This window comes from Pituophis catenifer, unplaced genomic scaffold, assembly GCF_029215685.1.
Source record: "Pituophis catenifer annectens isolate HBS135680 unplaced genomic scaffold, rPitCat1.0.hap2 SCAF_3, whole genome shotgun sequence".
Lineage (NCBI taxonomy): Eukaryota > Metazoa > Chordata > Lepidosauria > Squamata > Colubridae > Pituophis > Pituophis catenifer.
In genome coordinates this window covers 127,584,793-127,605,197 of record NW_027256883.1, presented here as the reverse complement: position 1 = coordinate 127,605,197, position 20,405 = coordinate 127,584,793, and the positions used below count along the sequence as shown (strand labels likewise).

Sequence of the window (20,405 nt, the reverse complement as noted above, 5' to 3'; positions counted from 1 at the left end):
ACTAGCACTGATGATGTTACCTTGTTAGGGTAATGGATCGTCTCCAAGAACACAAGCAAGCTCAGAGAGCACCAAGGATCCTTCATTTCAACAAATATTCTCCTTTAATTCTGTATGTAATTCAAGGATACATTACACACTGCTTTAAATAAAAGGAAGATGCCTGAGCTGGCCAAGAAGAAAAGACAACTGCAAATACTTCCCCTGAAATATATTCCTTATAGGACCTTTGCACTGATTCTAGAAGAAAACCTCTGCTTTCCCCTCCCAGCTGCCATTTGTCTAGCAAAAGGCAGTTTGTAGTAAAGAACATTTGCTTGTAAAAATTACAGGAGTGAGGAAAGTAGGATTTCTGACTGGAATTGACACAGATCTATGATCTGGAAGTGTGCAGCAAAGTCTGGATCAGGACAGTACAGCTGCTCTCTCTCTCTCTCTCTTTTTTTTTTTTCCTGTTTTGGAACAAACAAAGGACAATTCAAGCAGATACCTTCTAATACCTGAATCACCTAATTTGTAATTTGACCCTAATATACACACATTTGGGAAAGAAAAGAATGCAGGAGAAAATTCTCTATCAGTCTCTTTAATAGACCTTATGCTCTTCAATTTCCTCCCACTAGAGGCAGATTTCCCTCCCTTTTTTCTACCTTGAAATACCTAATGAACAAGGAAAAGCAATTTGCCCCCTGCAGCTAACTGCATGTTTGACAGAGGCCAACACGTTTAAGTTTAGACTTTCTTCTTCTTTTTATGGACTTGTTAGTTGCTGTAATTACTAGGAAACTGCTATTGACAAATATGAATGACACATGTTATCCATTTGTATAGTCTTTACAAGCATGTACAGGCACACATTGCAGCATGAAAGAAATAAAAAGAGATGGTTCGTGTGTATATACACACACACTATGGGTATATGTCAATCAATCTATCTATCGATCGATCGATCGACAGAGAGAGACAGAGATAAATGAAATAAATGAAAAATGTCATTGTAACATAATCTGTGGACAAATCCTACTCACAATTGGACCAGGTGGGCCTTGAGGACCTTCACCGCCTTTCAGACCTGCTCCACCCTATCAAAGTCAATTATTATTATTGTTATTATTGTTGTTGATGATGCTAATATATACCACAAGACATTGCAGCACGTATTTTAAAACTTCTTTCTATTGCCATTAATTTATTATGGTCTGATAATAAAAATAAAATAATAAAATAAAATAAAATTATATAAAATAATAGATCTCTTTTAAGTCAATTATTTTATTAATATTCATCTTAATGTATGAGCTGTATTGCTTATCTCCTGACAATGAAGCCTATAAATGTTTAATAGATAATGTTTTATAGGAGTGGTCAAGATAGGGATGCTCAGTTTGGGGCCTTCCTTGACCGATGCACTTAAGAACCAGATATCACCAAATCTAATCACCATGGCATCAATGTTCCTTCCCCCTCTTGGTGATTAACTCATTAGGGCCCTTCTAGTTTTACCTGAGCTCCTGGCAAGCCTCTTTCTCCTGGGAAACCCCGCAGTCCTGCAGGCCCATCTTTCCCAGAAATGCCTTGAGGACCTGGATCACCCTAGGAAAATAGAATAAATAGTCTTTACTGAAAATTGGCCATAAAAACTCAGTTTTCAAAACAAAAACAGGAAGTTCATCAACGAACCATCACATACATTGCAACTCTAATCAATTTACAGGTAAATCCTGAAAATTATGTCAATACAGGACAGAATTTATGATATCTTTAAATGTGCTTCTGAATCAGGAACGGGTCTTTTATAAGTAAACTTCATTAACGCGATCTCATTTTTATCACAATGGTAGTTACTATGTCATACTTCCTCTAGTTTATATTAAAACATGGTGAATCCTGTATTTTCAAATGCAGCACCTCAAAATCCAAATCATTAAGCTTCCCCTTTGAAGTTTTTGGAAAAAACTGTAGCACAATTAATTACATGGCAACCAGATGATTATCTAGTCCGTCGGTTCAAAATCTTTGCTATGTGAAGTTCACGAGCTTGCTTTCTTTGAACTTTTGAGACTTTTACAATGTAGACCTTCCATCTTGTTAAATTAAGAGAGGATTGTATGTTATGGCAAGCGATACTTCATTTGTGCCAAAAAGCAGTCCAATTTGTTTAGCAAGTCTCACTATGTTCTTTATGGTTGTCAACTGAAAAAAAGAATGTGTAGGATCACCAAGTTGGAAAGGATTAGGGAAACTGTTTATTCCAATTCACTGTTTAATGCAGAAATTGTAAGGGAAGAATGCAGCTGCAAATCCCAGGCAAATGACTTGATGGCCACGTACCAAATGCATTCCATAAGTCACTGTATACCTTTCCCTGCATTTCTGAAAAGTGAACATATACCTTAGCGCCTTCTTTCCCTCCAGCACCAGGAAGTCCTTGTTCACCCGGTGGCCCTGGAGGTCCAGGGTGACCTCTTTCACCAATTGGACCCGTCTCCCCAGTTGGACCCTAAATCCAAAAGCATGGCATTAATTATTCCATAGTACAATATGCTATTTGTCACTTTAAAATAAAATGTGTTTAATTAACTCCCATGTTCCAATTTTGAACTCCCAAGTTCTAATATGGTTGAATCATCTGAGAATTAACATCCCTCTAATATAATTGTACTAGGGTAAGGTATTACCTTCTCCCTCTTCCAGAAGGATAATAAATGACTTGATATATAGCTGGTCCTCAACGTACGACTTCAAATGAGCCCAAAATTTATGTTGTTAAGTGAGACATTTGTTAAGTAAGTGTTGCCCCATTTTACAACCTTTCTAGCCACAGTTGTTAAGTGAATCACTGCAGTTGTTAAGTTAGTAACATGGTTGTTAAGTGGATCTGGCTTCCCCATTGACTTTGCTTGTGAGAAGGTCACAAAAGGTGATCACATGACTGCTGGACATTGCAACTGTGATAAATATGAGTCAGTTGCCAAGTGTCTGAATTTTGATCATATAACCATGGGGATGCTGCAATGGTTGTAAATGTGAAAAACGGTCATAAGTCACTTTACTCAGTGCCCTTATAACTTTGAATAGTCACTAAAGAAACCGTTATAAGTCAAAGACTACCTGTACAAAGGATCAACACACAAAGAATAGGAAAGGGAGAAATATAGGCAGTCCTCGACTTACAACAGTTTGTTTAGTGACTGTACGAAGTTACAAAGGCACTGAAAAAAAGTGACTAATGACCTTGGCAATGCTTGGCAACTGGCTTGTATTTATGACATTTGCAGTGTCCTGGGGTCACATGATCCACTTTTACAACAAGCAAAGTCAATGGAGAAACCAGATTCACATAGTAACTGTGTACGAATTCAACAACTGCAGTGATTCACTTACGAACTATGGCAAGAAAGGTTGTACAATGGGGTCAAACTCAAATAAACAAATGTCTCACTTAGCAACAGAAATTTTGGGTTCAATTCTGATTGTTAAGTCGAGGACTACCTGAATATAGTCAGCTTTCCCTCTATCTCTTCCTTATGCTCACTAGTTATAGTTTAAAAAGCTTCTCTAAGAAGGGACACTACTGAGCTGCGAAGTCCTGAAGGGAGTTAGGTCTGCTTGCTTACCTTAGTCCTCATTTCTACACTATTCCTATTCGCCAAAACCCCCGCTAACATGGTACATGTGACTTTTTTGCAGCCAGAAAGGGTGCAACGTGTTAGAATTGGCAAATAGAATGTTGTTGTTGGAAACTTTGTGCAGATGGTGTTAAAGCAGTGATGGCGAACCTTTTTGGCACCGAGTGCCCAAACCGGAATGCGCGCACGTCAGAGCGCCGGAGACCTGAAGACCAGGTGGCTGTCGTGTGCATGCGCACCAGCCAGCTGGTCTTCGGGTTTCCGGTGCTCCGGCACCCACAAAGATCAGCTGGCCGGCGCATATGCATGCACCAGAAACCAGAAGAGCAGCTGGCAACAGCGCACGTGCCCACAGAGAGGGCTCTGTGTGCCAAAGGTGCCATAGGTTCACCATCACGGTGTATAATTCCCATCAACTCTGAATACAGGTTATGTTTATTTGAGATTATTAGATGCCCAATTTAATTATGAATTTAAGTGAGTGCACATGGATATGCTGTTTAAATTGTCTTGGGGAAAGCAGGCAGTGTAGTCTAAGTACTCATGTAAACACCTTGAGATAGAAATGGATATCTTCCATGACCTGATTGAGTTCCCTCAGTTACTTGTAGGTAGATTTCCTAAACATTGTGACATAATCCAAATGTAACTCATTGTTCATAAGTATGCATTAAAAAAAAAAAGAACTAAGGATTACCTTTTCTAAAGCATACTAAGAAGTCATATTTTTTTTTTTTGTTTATAAGGAATCCATTGAAAGGAAAGTTCAAAGGAAATTGAATCTAGTGCGTTGCCACAAGAATTTTAATTATTGTTATTGAAACATTAAGCAGCCATCTGAAACATCAACACAGACTAATAATGATACAACTGTCAATTTTTTAAAAAACAATGAACAATGACACATGTTTACACCCCAAATTCATTGTAAACATGGATGTGTGAAGCGAAATTCAGTTCATAGATTGCTTCTGGTGACAGCAGGCACCACGCTTAAAGAGCACAAAAAGAATATAAAGCTTGACATGGAAAACAAATGTAGGGGATATTGGTATACAGCTGAGCTGAGACTTCATTTATCTTTACAAACACAAACACAGCATGATCACACATTCCAAATTAAACAAAGGCTTGGTCAATAAAAGAAGCAAGGAAAACAAAAAGATGATTCAGATAAAATTTACACTTAGTAAGACGCCTGCTGTCTCACTTCAATGAAGTGTTGGTGGGGGGAAAAAACCCCCAAAGCTGTATAGTGTTTCACTGTTTCTCCTGTATTTAAACTGTCATTAAAGTGGAGCAGAAAAAAAGTAGAAATGTCTGGTTTCTAAAGCAGTGTTTCCAACCTGGAGCCTTTCAGAGTTGCTAGAACAATAGTTTCCAGAAATATGGATGAGCCCAGCCAGGACTGTTCCCAAAATTATAGCCCCAATATTGTTGGAGGACACCAGATTGCATGGCTATTTTAAAGGATAAAATGGTTGGTATAACCAAGTTTCTGATTCTTAACAATACCCTAAATTCAAGATACAAATAATCTCCTGCGAATCTTCATTTTTCAGAAGCTCAGTTTGAGGAGACCTCATCCATTCTAGAATACTTTAACTCAGCTTTTTGGGGTCTCTGTTGATTTTATTAATTTCAAGCTCTACTGAAATTAGCTCACTTCTTTACAAAGTGCTTCGATCTTCTAATTTTACTCTGACAAAGGAATATCATGTTCGTTGACGGCTTATTATGAAGTAAAGCTGTGAATTTCCAGTACAAAATTATTCTTGGTAACAACGGCTAAGTCTCCAAATTTGATAAGACTGTTTTCAATCTATCTAATCTGAGTTTGATTGGCAGAGACTCTTTTTCCCCTCCGTGACTCCAAAATCCTCATGCCTAAATATGTATTTCCAGTGAAATCCTACAGGCTTTCTTGGAAAAAAGATCTTTTCTGCTGTTAATTCACCCCAGAAATGAATTAACACCTTCAATATATTAAATTTTAAATATTTATTTCAGATGCCTCATTAGAGCTGTACAAAACTGCTTTGCTTCATCGTGGTCACAGTGGATACACAGTGGATATCACCATGCATGTATATATCCAGTCATTTGGGGACAGCTCAGTAGTCCTCACTTATCAACCATAATAGGGAGTAGCAACTCCACCACTAAGCAGTGTGGCCATTAAGGACAATGTCATGTGACCCCATTAGCTTACAATGAATGTCAATTCTAGCTGTGGCTGTATTCTTTCAGACCAGGCAAATTCATATTGTACTTTGGAGATTCTGATGGTGGAAATCTGTTTACAGATTGTGAAGATCATAAACTGCCCTTGAGGTGTACGTAGAAATGAAATATAGAGTTGCATAGCAGTAGAGTTAAACACTTTGTTCTTTTAGAGCTCATTCTAATTCTAATTGCCATATTTTCGACAAACAGCAGCTCATTCCAATAACAATTCCCAGATGTTTTCCCTGGATTATATGATAAGAACGCAAGAAATCCTCTAAAATAAATAGAGAGTTAATTTCATCAAACTTTCTAAGCTCTTGTTTGACATTTCTTTGGCTTTTTTCTCATGAAAACTTCAACCTTCACTTGACATTTGTTTCCAACAAAACTAAAACAGGTAGACATTAACTTACAATGATTTGTTCAGCGATGGTTCAAAGTTAGTGCCGAACAAATAATAATATTTTGTTTCTCAGCATAACTTATGGCAGATTACTACTGCAGGGAGACCTCAGCCGTACACCACACTTGACCTTCCTGAGAGAAAGTGGGTTACAAATTCAATCAATCAATCATCAAGTTTAAACAACAACATTGTACCTGGGGTCCAACAACACCGCCAGGGCCAGGTGGCCCTGTTTTCCCTTGAAAACCCTGAAAAATAAAGCATACAACAGTTAGGCATACTTGGGAACATTTCAGGTCAGTGTTAAAGAGGGGATGGGAAATCAGGGGTTTCTCCGAGGATTTGTATTTTCTGAGAATAAAGACTGCTATTCCAATTCAATTATTGCTGTGCCTCTTTAAATGTAAAATATTGAAGACTCTTTCAAAGAGCTATCATTTCCAATCATTCTGAGCACAGCTCCTCCAGTGGTATGGTTCAAAGGAGCAGATAGTTTTCACAGACCGGATACTTTGTGAGAAAGCAATTACTGTAGATGCATAAATGACAATCCTTCAGTTCAACTCAGATACATGCGTTCAAAAGCCGTCAGGCAGGCACAGCTATACTGAATATTTAAGTGTTTAAAAAAGTACTGCAGTAAAGCAACAGTCATTTATTCCTCTCCAGGGGGCACTTACGAACAGAGCATAAATGTCTGGAAGAAGTAGCTTCTATATGTACTCCTGCAAGGGGTGAGGCTTTTACACCCATAGAACAAGTACCAGATTGTACAGGAGCTTCTATGTGTATAGGTTCCCTCCTGTATGATGTATCACTTGACACTGGGGGAAGAAACTATTTATTTCATACAACATCTGTACAGCTCTACTCTGTGAAAGTATTTAGATACTTAAATTCAGTCCATGAAAGGCAACTGATTACTTTAAAACTGTGTTTCTTAAAGTATAGTTTGAATACCCCCAGGGGTCCCCTAAGACTCTCCTCAGAGGTCTGCCCTCAAAATCAAAATTATTTGCCAGATATTGAAGATACTTGGAGATACATTTTGAAGATACATTTAAAACAATGTCACTCTTCTCATTATTAGCTTCTGTTTGTTAAACTATAAGGTTTTCTTTATGAAAAAAATAGTTTATTTTTCTAATGGTTTAATATTGTTATTTTTACATGATTTCATAAATAAATATTCTACAAATGCATCCATTTAAGTTCTTTTCAGGATGTGCATAATTTTTAAAAGTGGAAAAGGGTCCTGACTAAGAAGAAATATGGACTTGCAGTTAAGACATGGAATTAATACCTTAAAATAATTATTTAAAAAATCTACACATTTATTTTTTAAATCAATCAATCATATGGTTCCAGGAAATCCCAGAAGAGACACTTTTCAAAGTCAAACTCTCCTTCAATTACACCAGTTTTTTTTTTAAAGATGAGACAATTTCCATAATAAGCATTTTAAAACAACAGAATGAAAACCTCCTTTCATCCCATCCAATTTTATAAATATGTCTTCAGTATGTACAAAATAAATAAATAAATCCATGTGGGGAAGGAGTGGGGAACGGAGAGAATGGAAATTGCCCTGCCAAAATGTATAATGAAAAAAAAGTTGATTTCTGAAAATCTGCATATTCCTACTTGAAACTTTCATTTGTTTTTTTTTTAAAGAAATAAATGTGAAAATGAAGAAAGAGTGGTGTATGTGTATTTATCCAGTCTGTATTTAGGTTGCTTTTTATAAAACAAACTAGGAACTATGGTAAATATTTTCTGTATGAATAGATAGGGTTGCATGAAATTTCTTTTAAGAAAATTTCACACTTTTGCATTAAAACTCCTTCCATTATCTCTCAGAATGCTTAAATCTTTTAGTAATTTAAGGTGTTCCAAATTTGCCTTGAACCGTTGCTTCAAATAAAATCCAGGAGAAGCCATAATTCTGTGATAGTTGATATAAATACTACTGGAAGTGCCACAGAAAGATGGATGTTTTCATACAGCACTGTGGTAAATCAACCATTTAAAGAAAGAGATCAACAATGCCAAAGAATGATAAATGTTTGGGTTTTCTTTTTATTATTATTAAAGGGGAGGTAGGCAGAAAAAGGTTTCCTAAAGCATTTTCTTCTAAATGACAAATCTACTGTCTTGATCATTGTCTTATATATGGATTTGTAAATATTGTAACTGAACAATTTGCCCCCACATTATGAATTCCATGAACCAGTAATTTGCTTGCATTTTTTTGCAGGAAACCCTATACCATTTCAGACAAATGGTTGTCCAGTCTCTTCTTAAAAGCCTCCAGTGTTGGAGCACCCACAATTTATGCAGACAAGTCATTCCACTTATTAATTGTTCTAACTGTCAGGAAATTTCTCCTTAGTTTTAGATTGCTTCTCTCCTTGATTGGTTTCTATCCATTGCTTCTTGTTCTGCCTTCAAGTGATTTGGACAACAGGTTGACTCTTCTTCTTTATGGTAGCCCCTTAGATATTGGAACACTGCTATCAAGTCACCGTTAGTTCTTTTCACTAGACTAGACAGACCCAATTCCTGCAACCATTTTTTGTATATTTTAGCCTTCAGTCCCCTAATCATCTTTGCTGCTCTTCTCTGTGCTCTTTTGTACATCATGGCGACCAAAACTGAATGCAATATTCCAAGTGTGGCCTTACCAAGGTATTATAAAGTCATATTAACACTTCACGTGATCTTGATTCTATTCCTCTGTTAATGCAGCCTAGGACTGCAGTGCAGCTGCCAAAATTGACCTGTTGGTTATACTTGGGGGCCAGAAAAAGAAATTTGACAGTAGGCAATGGTGTGGGAAACCTCCACTGTTAATAGAAAGATGCAAAATGGCAGAGATAAAGTACTGTTTCCAGTGGAATAGCATTAAACACATTAGCACATACAGTACATTCCTAAACGTTACTACCTTTGCAATGGAAAGTCAACAGGGAAGACTAACATAGGAAGAAAGAAAGAAAAACAGGTAAAGAAGGAAAGAAGTATATTTTGCTCGATCTGTTAATTTTTTTTTTCAGTAGTGATGACAAACATTTCTTTCAGTTTCATGATGTTCTACCATGTCAGTTGCGAAATATCAAATGCCGTCTCAGAATGAAGGAAGATGAATTTTCCCTTCCTATTTCAAGGAGAGTGATCTGTAGTAGCAAGTTGAAATTTTCTGGCAGTATTTATAAGAATACATGCACAAAGACATCATTACAGAAATGGTACCAGATTATTTACGTGCATCCCTATGCAAGTACGTAAGTCACTACATTTGTCTGGGTGACATCTTCTGATGTCCTCTTTTGCTCCTTCTTGTTCCCATGGATGGCTATGGGGTAGACATAAATGGAAACTGCTTGTATTTATAAGGGTTGCTGCATTTTTAAAGTCTTAAAAGAATCTGATTCTGCCTTTCATAATCCTGTACTCTCCAGGTACGTTCAGGCTGGAGATGGGATGGACAGTTTTTAAATACAGGAACACACTGGACCTTTGAATGGGGTGCCAGGGGGTCACATTCCAAAGCGTACTTTTGTTTTAATTTAATTCAGATTTAAATTAACTATGGTTTGTATTATTATTTTCCTTTGTCACATCTATAGTTCCGCTAGACAACTGGTGACCCATCGAGTCATTGTTTCAGAGCTATTTCCTTACTTAAACAGAGAAATAGAATTATCATGGGTGGGCAAAAAAACCAGTGGGATTGGGAGCAGCTTCTGACTTCTCACTGGCTTCCCATCTGACTTTCCTTATGGGAACCTGGCGGGAAGCATTGGAGATGATGATTTCATGACCACAGCTGAATGCCACAACGTTCTCAACTTTCAATCCCATGGAAGTCATGGGTCCCAGATTTTTGATGCATTAGCCCAATTGAGGTATACCGATTCAAAAATTGTTGCCTATGATTCACTAGTTCACTCAACTGAAGGTCATAAACAGACATGAGAGTTTAAGTAGTATATGGAAAGCAATTAATATAACACTAGGGGCCACACTGTACTTTTGAGCTACACAACTTAGTTTCCTGAAACTGCATTTCTGTGCATGATGGTAATTGTTTTGAACTTTTGAAGGAGAGTGATTTTGAAGTTTTAAAATGCTTTTTATAAATTTTGTTTTTAACATGTGGATTGTACTTCCTTGGTATATTATGCATTTATTCATCCATTTAGGAACATACACATTATATGCACCTGTGATTTTCCATTGACTTCAGCAGTGATAATCATAATAAAATCAAGATTAATTAAAACAGAATTTGTAACAAAAAGCATAATTAGCTTCAAAAATACATTTTCGTAGTACATAAGGATACTGAAACTGAAAGCGCTTCTTACTGGTTTTCAAAAAGACTATTAAATGTGTTTTGAATTTACAATAATACCTTTGTATAATTGACTAATTCACAGATTTAAAATAATGATCAAGTCTGGATTCTTCCCCCATTTAATAGACACATGTTACAGTAAATGGGGTGTGGAGAAGACTACATTATGCAGTATAAATAACATGCTTACCGTTTCACCCCGTTGTCCTGGGTGCCCAGGCAAGCCATCCTTCCCAGGTGGTCCCTGCAGTGGAAAACAAAATAAATAAAATGTCACTTCAAAAAAAAAAAAAGAATAATTTTGAGTTAGTCACCTTAGTGACACATCTGTGTTTCAAACTGGTTCTTCAAACTTACTCTCCTCTTACTGAGACAGTGGCTTTGCTTTGTTGATCTGGGCATGACCTTGGTTGATTTTCTGATAATGAGAAGTAAGAACTGGAAATCACACTCCGGTATCTTTGAAGAGTAACAGCTAGAGAAAAATAAGTTTTCTTGCAGCTTGAAATGGAAGAGATCAAACTACTGGAAGGTTTGGGGAATTTAGCTGATCTAGAATCAGCAAGAGCCTTTTCGGATTCCAGGAATCACTTTCTTGGGGCATCTAATGCCAGCATTTTGACTGCCAGCTGTAATCAGCTATACTGTATTCCAATAAATTGTGCATTTATTTTTACACATAATACTAAAGTTATAGAGATACCATAAATCTTTCTTATTTCATTCCTATACAAAGGAGATTAAACTCTGCTATCTTTTGATTTTTCACTAGGATAAAGGGACAGAACTTAATAGTGGTTTCTTACTTTCATACCATTGTGAATTTTCCCCTTCATTTTATTTCTTCATTATGAATTTATAACTCCAAATTTCCTAACAATCTCTCCAAAGACAATAAAAAAAGAACACCAACATCATTTGTTTTCACTTATCCCTAAACTTGATGTAATCTGTTTTTCCTTCCTTGCACATGAGTATATATAATTTTCACATAATGTGAAAATAAAGATGTCTATGTTTATATTTTGCAAAGAAAAGTTGCTTTTGGAGATACGACTCAAAGAATTGGCAAGAAATTTGTGTGAAACACTTTTTATGCCAGCCATCTTGCCAAAACTTTCTCCCAAATTGTTATTCTCCCTCTGGGGAAGCAATTGTGTGCTTGAAATTGTAACTTTCGTTCTGTAATGAAATGATAGCTCCACAGATCCCTAAAGTGAAGCTGGGAAATTCTGTTAATTATTCTCTCAATTAAATGAAAGAAAAAAAAGGGAAGCGGAGCCTAACTATCATTTAGCAAAATGTCGTAGCCATGTCAGATAACTGAGGTGGGGTGTCATGAACAGACTGCAAAATGTTGGGTCATGTAATGTTGTACTTTCATTTTTGGTGAATGGAGGCAGCACCTGTTTGATTTTAAATGCCGACTGTAAAATATATTGTCACAATATATTATGAATTGATTTGTTCTTTGGAGATGCTGGAATATTTCAATACAATTTCAGCCTGGCTGTTCGCTTATTCCAGTGCAAACCAGATCTACAACTAGAACTCAAAAATAGTTTCTTCTTTCCTAAAAGGTGCATTACAGAAAAGCCAGCAATGCTTCCCACTGATTCGGATGGCACTGATCAATTCCACCAAGCTAAATGGAAGCCTAAGCATTCTGCAAGCTTGTGCATTAGTTCAGTTAATGCTTTGGTTCCACTTATGAAAACAGCATTTTTAAGTCAATAATGCAGCTAGAATGAGTAGCACACTCATTTTTGATGATAGCATGGCAATAACAGATCACATAGTTTCCCATCCCTTTGATCATTTTGGATTGGGATTAACGTAATAGAGATGGAGAGTGACCTCTAGTGGTGTTTGGATTCCTCTGTGGAGAAAGCTAAGCAGCACGCATTGATGTATCAACTGGAAATAATGGGAAGTTATCTGGGCATGCACATATTTGGAAACAGCCTTTTAAGGAACAGCAAGAATCTGGAAAAGGCATAGCTGCTGTAGTAATTCAAAAAGCAGTGCTTTGTATGTATGTGTTGCAAGTTCCTAAGCACCCATTTTGAAGGATTTGCAAAGACCTAAATAGATAATTCCCAATAATCAAGCTTTTCAAATTGTCTTTCATAAAGCCTTTACACAAAAACACAGCATTTTTAAAGATTCACAGTGGCGTTATATTATAGGAGGTTTGTGACATAAAGAAAAACAGCAAAGGACTTCAGCTACAGAACTAAAACTACCTCAAGATAACAACATACATTTTAACGTAACATTAATTAAGTCATTCATCCATTGTTGTTTTTTTTTAATTTATTCAAAAACACATGTTTTCTGAGGAGATAGTAAAATAATTGTAGGCTGCCTACTTTTAATGTTTATCTGCATAGCTTTTACGGCTTCTTTTTCAGGCATTTTCTATTTTGTTATCAGTTTAGAGCAAGCACATTTTGTAAGCACATTGTTCTACAGAACCAACTCTGCTTTAGGTACTGTGCTAAACAGAGAACTGTTCTGAGCTGATTTTGTGATGTTTAAATTCAAGTCTCCGTTTGTGTTGGCCTCAGGCTTCTTACTCCACTGTGTTTTTGCTACTTTTGCTGATATTAGAAAAATCAGCTCACATTTAGCTACTCATCCAGCTTTTCTGAGTTGAATCTGGGACAGAAGGAAGGACTGGATACATCAGAAACCATCATAAATATCAAGCAGCTCTGCTTTCAGAGGGAATGATTCTACTTACTAATCTTCAATACTTAAGGCAGACAAAATAAAGCTGGATTAAAGGGCTTGGATGAGTTCACACAATGCAGAAGTCTCATGCAGAATCAATATTTAGAAAATCTGGTGCATCATACAGAATGCTACTTAGATTAATAAAGTGTTGTGGAGGAACAGCAGGGTAGGATAGTCTCCACATGGGGTTTTCACAAATGATGCCTCTGAAGAAATATCATTAGGAGAGCTTGAATATATCTAAAGTGCTTGAGTAGGTATTAAGGTAGTTTTCCTTCTGAAACAGATCTCTGTCTGTATGAGCAGTTGTATTCAAGTTAGAGACTTGAGACTTGAAAACACACATACACATACACTATGATAACTTATATTATCCAATCAGATGAAAATGGCAACTTGGTGAAGAGAATTAGAAGGTGTTATTCTCTAATTCTGTTTCTGTTATCTTCACAGTAGATTAGAATATTCTTACAATACATGTAATACGTTGATAAAAATGCTTAATAAACACTATCTATTTCAATGTTTTCCATCCTATGTTTATTTTAAGACAAGTACTTACAGGAGGTCCCTTAGGTCCTGGAAATCCAACAGGTCCCTGGGGCCCTTGTGGTCCCTAAAATCAAAGAAACAAACGAAACAATTGGCAGCATATTAGTAGAAGTATCATCACAATTTAGCACAGAGAACAGTCCAAGTGTGTCAGGCAAAGCTTTGTGGTTCAGTAACAGAAAATTAAGTGTCTGTTTGCCCACAGAGCTGATTAACAAATACCTTGCCTGAGGAGAACTCCCCTTTCCCTAATGTAAATATACAGACCACAATTCAAGACCATCTAGCAGAGTTTTAACATAGACAATTTGATTTTAGTGTAATGTCAGCTGCCCAGGTAAACATCAAACAAGGAAATTAATATCCAGTAAATAAATAAGTCACCCCAACTTAGCTTTGTGGGACAAATTCATGCTTGCTTGGGGGAAAAAAAAATCCAGGTGCCAAAATAAAGTTTATTGCCAGATAACCGAATCCCTCTGCAGCGTTATGGTAAATTTTTCAGCTCTTTCCCTATTAATTACAGATGTTTGGTAACACATATTAAAGAAAAAAATTGGGGGGGACATTGATTTGTTTCTCTGAATCTGTCATCTATGGAAGGAACAGGAATTCTTCCTCGTAGACTGAATTTATAATGAAATACACAGCAAGAGCTGAATTACAGCTGCCTCTTGCATCACAAGAATTGGATTATTAGGAAGATTTTTTTCTGTATAAAGGAAGCAGAAAACTGGGCAAAACACAAGACACAGGATCCTGTTAATATGTGGATCTGTTTATATATAGTTTATGTTGAGACAGTTGTTTGCTCAGCCAAGGTTTTATTGCGTGATCTACAATTGCTATATACTCAATTGATAAGATTATTGCTGAAAACAAATTAAGGTGCCAAAAATTGCTTACAAATGAAGAAGAATGCTTGCCTGAAGTTTAAAAAAAAACCTTAAAAGAAATAACATCTGAGGTTTTTGTCGTTATTACTTTGTTTTTTACTCAGGGATTATGAATAAATGTGGCCTCTATTTTGAAATGATAGTTGACTCCGTAAACAGCACTGGTTTGTTATTATACATTGAATAAAAAAACTGAACATTATTCTCTTACATCCCAAGCTATCACATTTAATTATTTGCTAATTTCAAGAAGAATCAAACTAATTCCTATTTTATGAAGTAATATTTAACCAAAATACAAGAGCTCCTCATTTTCTTACATTGATAATTTTACTGAGAATTATATACAAATGTGCAATACAAGGATTACAAAAATGTAATGGAACTATTTTTTAATGGAAAAAATATTAAGAGAAATAGAAACCAATTATGAAAAGATATTATTTCAAAATTTAATTTTTTCCTTCTCTCTCCAGTTTCAATGTTTTGACATAATGTTTATTCTTCTCTTTGTTCATATCTATCCAGGTTTCTTCTTTGAAGAATTATTTTATAAGAAAAACATCATTCATAATGAGAAGGAGGCTACAAATAAATTGAAGAAAAAAAAAGAAGTGAGTCTAATGCGTGCATGTGTGCCATGTCGTGTTTCGGTAAGAAATAAACAAAGCCACTTGCACGCAGCACACTCTTACGCAAGGCACACTCTCTCAAAACTATTCTCCTGTGCGAAGCACATGCGTCTCATAATCGCATCTCGCCGCACTGTACCGAGCCTTGACGAATCATCATGTCAAATACAAATACGTCACATCACATGCAAAGGATCGGATCGGCATCGATCGAATACGGAGATTTACAGATTAGTCTTCAAATATCGAAAAGGAGGACATGTAGGAGGACACTTTTCGAGAGAGGATAGAACTTACAAAAGAAGGACTGTCCTCCCTAAAGGAGGACGATTGGTCACCTTAAGACATCCTCAACTTGGTGTCTTTCTAATGTAGTGTTTCTCAACTTTGGCAACTTTAAGATTCTGGTTGAGGAATTCTGGGAGTTGAGGTCCACACATCTTAGTTGCCAAGATTGGGAAACACTGTTCTAAATGGGTTGGATTGCGTTTTCCATAATTTTTTTGGCCATATTGCTAGAACACCATGGAGGGTGAAATTCAGTATATTGGAGCGATTTTGTGTTAGTGAATGTTCCAGTAAAAAAAAACAGAAAAACTAGATATTTCATTTCAATTTGTTCTGAATAGTCTTCTTTCTACTCAAATATCTACAGGTAAACCTCTGACTTACAACAGTTCATTTAGTGACCATTCAAAGTTACAAGGGCACTGAAAAAAGTAAGTGATGACCATTTTTCAGTTACAACCTTTCCAGTATCTCCATGATCATGTAATCAAAATTCAGATGCTTGGCAACTGACTCATATTTATGACCGTTGCTGTGTCCCAAGATCATGTGATCAACTTTTGCGACCTTCTGACAAGCAAAGTCAATGGGGAAGCCAGATTAACAACCGGATTACTCAATTATCAACTGCAGTGATTCACTTAACAACTGAGGCAAGAAAGGTCATAAAATGGGGCAAAATTCACTTAACAAATGTCTCACTTAATAACAGAAATTTTGGACTCAATTATGGTCATAAGTCGAGGACTACCTGTACTTGATTCTTTGCTATTTCAAAAGTAAAATAATATTTGTACACACAAGCATTCTTAAATTTTGGATTTCATCTAAGACAGATGGGCCGGATCCAGCCAGCAGGTGCTTAGATCTCTCCCTCAGGGCCAGTCTGGAAATAGCAAAGGACCAGCCTGCTATGCCTCTGGAGTGGCCCAGGAAGCCTTCCAGGCCCAAAACAGGGCCTCCTGAGTCATCCAGGAGACCATCCAAGCCCAAAACAGGGCCTCAGGAGGCCTTCCAGGCCCCAAAAATAAAATATTTTACCTTTCAGGCTTGGAGAATTTTGCTACTAGCCTATCTCAATAATTTATAGTTCTAGCCTTCCTATGGAGTCAGTTTCTTGATCTGGTCTCTCTCTCATAAGGTGATCAAGTAGATCAAGTAAGTATTAAAAAAACAAAATCGCAGAAATGTACGCCTCCCTATTTTTATAAGTTTATAAAACCATGCCTGCGGAGGTGCGGTTCTATGTCACGCCCACCATGCCACAGCCACCATGGCCACGCCCACTCTCCACCCCACACCCGGCCCTCCAAGGTCAAACCCAATCCTCATGTGGCCCCCAATGAAATTGAGTTTGACACCCCTGATCTACGAGATATGATAACAGTGTAAAAAGTGTCCTAAACAGAAAAGAAAATAGAACTCTAGGTACGGTAGATTTGATGCTGTTTTGAAACAAATCCATTGATAAATACTGCAATTGATTTATTGTCCTCTTTTGGTTTTCCTTTACGAGCAATACTGGGTAAATAGAGTAAATACTTCAAAAATCTTGTATTTTAATGGAGTTGAAGTTTTTCATTGACAAAACTTTCTGTTGATAGTGTGTATTCACTTGACTACATGGAAAAGATCGCTATACATTATTATTTGTGTATGTGTGTGTGTGTGTGTATTGGTAGAGATGGTACTTTACTTAAATGTTGAGATATTATCAAAACAATAAACAACAGTTGGAACTATGCTGCCCTCAAATTTGTTTGGAGAGAGTTATAAACCTGACTTCACACATTTCAGCGATGTACAACCTGAGCCATACAGTGTATGTACTTCCCACCCTCCCCTACCCTTGTTTACTTTGGACAAATTGTGCAAACACCTATCTTTCTGGAGAAGGCTAGATTTTTGTTCTTTCACTTTATCTCCTCAGATCCTTCCAAACATTTCCTCCCCCTCAACACATTCACTCTTCTTTCATATACATGCTTTGCAATTCATTCTCATTCATTACCTCTAGAAGACTATTTCAACACAGTTCTTTCATATTGGCCACTCCCTTTTATATCCATCCATCCATCCATCCTTCAATCCATCCACTTATTCTTACATTTTATTTTACTTATATTTTAATTAACTGCAGTTAATTGCATTGAACTTATTTTTATGTTTCTCTTATGTAGTCAACTCTTATTTTCACATTATAAATTGGACAAAAGGACAATGTGTTAAAATGGTTGAGGTGAGTGATTGCATTGATTGTTTACTTAAAAATGAAGGTAGCATTTATTCTGTCTCCCTGTTAGATTGCAAGCAATCTGCCCGTGGAGAATGGAATTTAATACCTAACAATTGGGGAAAAAAGTGCTTCAAAATTCAATAATTATAAGCAGGTCTAAGCAGACATTCAAGGGCAGAGATCTCTGATAAGTGGGTCTATATTGTAAACACATCTGCCAAACTCCTGTCTGAAAAAAATGCACCACTTCATCAACATGCATTTAGGTTAATTTGTGACCAAAGGCCACAAGTATCAAATATCAAGCATGTGCATTGATAGAGTCCAAATCTGTTGGATAGAAACAAAGGAAAACCAGAAAATTAAATAATTATTAAAATTAGATTTCTTTTTTAAAAAAATGGTTGTGGTTTTTGAGATTGCATTGGTTCTTTACTTGAAAATGAAGGTAGCATTTGTTCTCTCTGTTAGATTGCTAGCAATCTGCCTGTGGAAAATGGAATTTAATACCTAACAGTTGGAAAAAAAGTGCTTCAAAATAGATCATGAAGTGTATGTCTCTGTCAGAGATGAGATGATTAGGCATGGCTCTGGAGAACATGATAGACAAACAAAGAAACAGTCTCTGGAGCAGAGGGGAGGTCTCAAAAGCTACCTTAGAGAAAAACTGATGACAACATATAGAGTCTAGACCTTTGAGGGGTGTAATAAAACATTTTTAAAAAAATCTGTTTGGTTGTTGCATAGTGGCAGGCATAACAGAAGCATACATAGGCCTTGATGCTTTCTCAGAAAAGAGGCCATCTAGGACCCAGCACTGAAGGAAAGTAATCTTAAGGTAAAGGTAAAGGTTCCCCTTGCACATATGTGCTAGTTGTTCCCAACTCTAGGGGGTGGTGCTCATCTCCGTTTCAAAGCTGAAGAGCCAGTGCTGTCCAAAAACGTCTCCGTGGTCATGTGGCCGGCATGACTAAACGCCAAAGGCACACAGAACACTGTTACCTTCCCACCAAAGGTGGCCCCTATTTTTCTACTTGCATTTTTTACGTGCTTTCGAACTGCTAGGTTGGCAGAAGCTGGGACAAGTAACAGGAGCTCAACCCGTTACGCAGCATTAGTGATTTGAACCGCTGAACTAGCAACCTTTTGATCGACAAGCTCAGCGTCTTAGCCATTGAGCCACCACATCACCCAAGTCTTAAATACTTGAATACTTATTTGGAAGTATTCTTAAATACTTCCAAATGTCAAGTGGGGTTATTGCAGTAGCAAAATGTAAAACTACTTCTGGCTGTATAGTGCATTCCTTCCTCAGAAGAAGATGAATAAAGAGCCCCTTGAAGTCACCTTCATAAGGCCCATACATAACAGGCCTTGCTCCTGTTGTGTGCAAATTTGCTAAGTATAGTGAAATGTAAAATTTCTCGCTTGTGGAGTCTCACAGATTGAAACTGTGAAGTTTGGTGCTATTGGGCAAAGTTTCAGGTTGTAGGATATAGAAAGGCAGTGATTGTCAGGCTTGTTTGAAAAAAATATCTGTTTCCTTATTCTACAAGCTGGGAATGTAGGTTAATATTAAAATGGGAGAAAATCAGATCTATCTGATTTGGTACCGAATGAATTTCTGAGACATCTGTAGATTTTCTGATTTCTTGCAACCCATTCAAGGTATGAAGTTCCTTTCAAGGAAATGGCACCAGTGCTGAAAAGTATCTTTGATTATTTTAGTTTTGATTTTTAAAAAATCACACTTTGTTTCTGCTAGCAATAGCTGTCCACAATAGAAGGTGTAAGGCAGAGGACATGTTACAAAACCCTTACTCAACAGGAACATTGTCCCTGAGATATTTTAGAAGCAGCAGTCTGAATAACAATGGGGTGAATGGGAACTGGATGGCAGAGGAAGGCCTGGGAAGCAAACAGGTGAGAGAGAACAAATCTTGTTGAGCATTTGAATAGTTCCCCTTTCTGGTAATTTGGATTACAATTTTTGTCCAAACTGCAAAATCAAAGATAAAGTGGGTTTAAAATAAAAGTTAGAAAATCCCACCCTCCAATGCTGCATCTCCTCAACATTTCGGGTGTGCGTGTGTTAAGAAACTAGAGTTCAGCTTGAGGAGAATGTCCCACCTGTATGGAAGTGCTAGAGTTCCCTAGAAAATGCAATACAGGCAGTTCAAAGGAACATTTTTTTATTTTAGCATACTGATTGTTTTAGTGAAGTCAGTCAAGTATAATTCTTCAGAATAAATTACCAGGCCATCCAAATAAATTCTATCAGATAAGCGCCCAACCTGACATGAAAAATATTATTACTAAACTTCATTAAGGCTGACAGAGCAATGACTAAATGACAGAACATAATTCTGTGTTCAGATGTTCTGTAATACATGTTAAAGGCAATTAAATATTTGTTCAAATTAGTTTTTAGGATCCCC

General features: G+C 36.8%; 1 protein-coding gene across 1 annotated transcript in view; it reads right to left on the bottom strand.

Moving 5' to 3' along the window:
- The window catches only part of COL11A1 (collagen type XI alpha 1 chain), a 297,225-nt gene that overhangs the window by 78,973 nt on the left and 197,847 nt on the right, over nt 1-20,405 (bottom strand). The window contains exons 37-42 of the mRNA XM_070941067.1: nt 13,926-13,979; nt 10,815-10,868; nt 6,459-6,512; nt 2,393-2,500; nt 1,504-1,593; nt 1,029-1,082 (exon numbers count right to left, since the gene is read on the bottom strand). Coding sequence (XP_070797168.1) covers nt 1,029-1,082; nt 1,504-1,593; nt 2,393-2,500; nt 6,459-6,512; nt 10,815-10,868; nt 13,926-13,979 — 414 coding nt within the window. The remainder of the gene's footprint in view (nt 1-1,028; nt 1,083-1,503; nt 1,594-2,392; nt 2,501-6,458; nt 6,513-10,814; nt 10,869-13,925; nt 13,980-20,405) is intronic.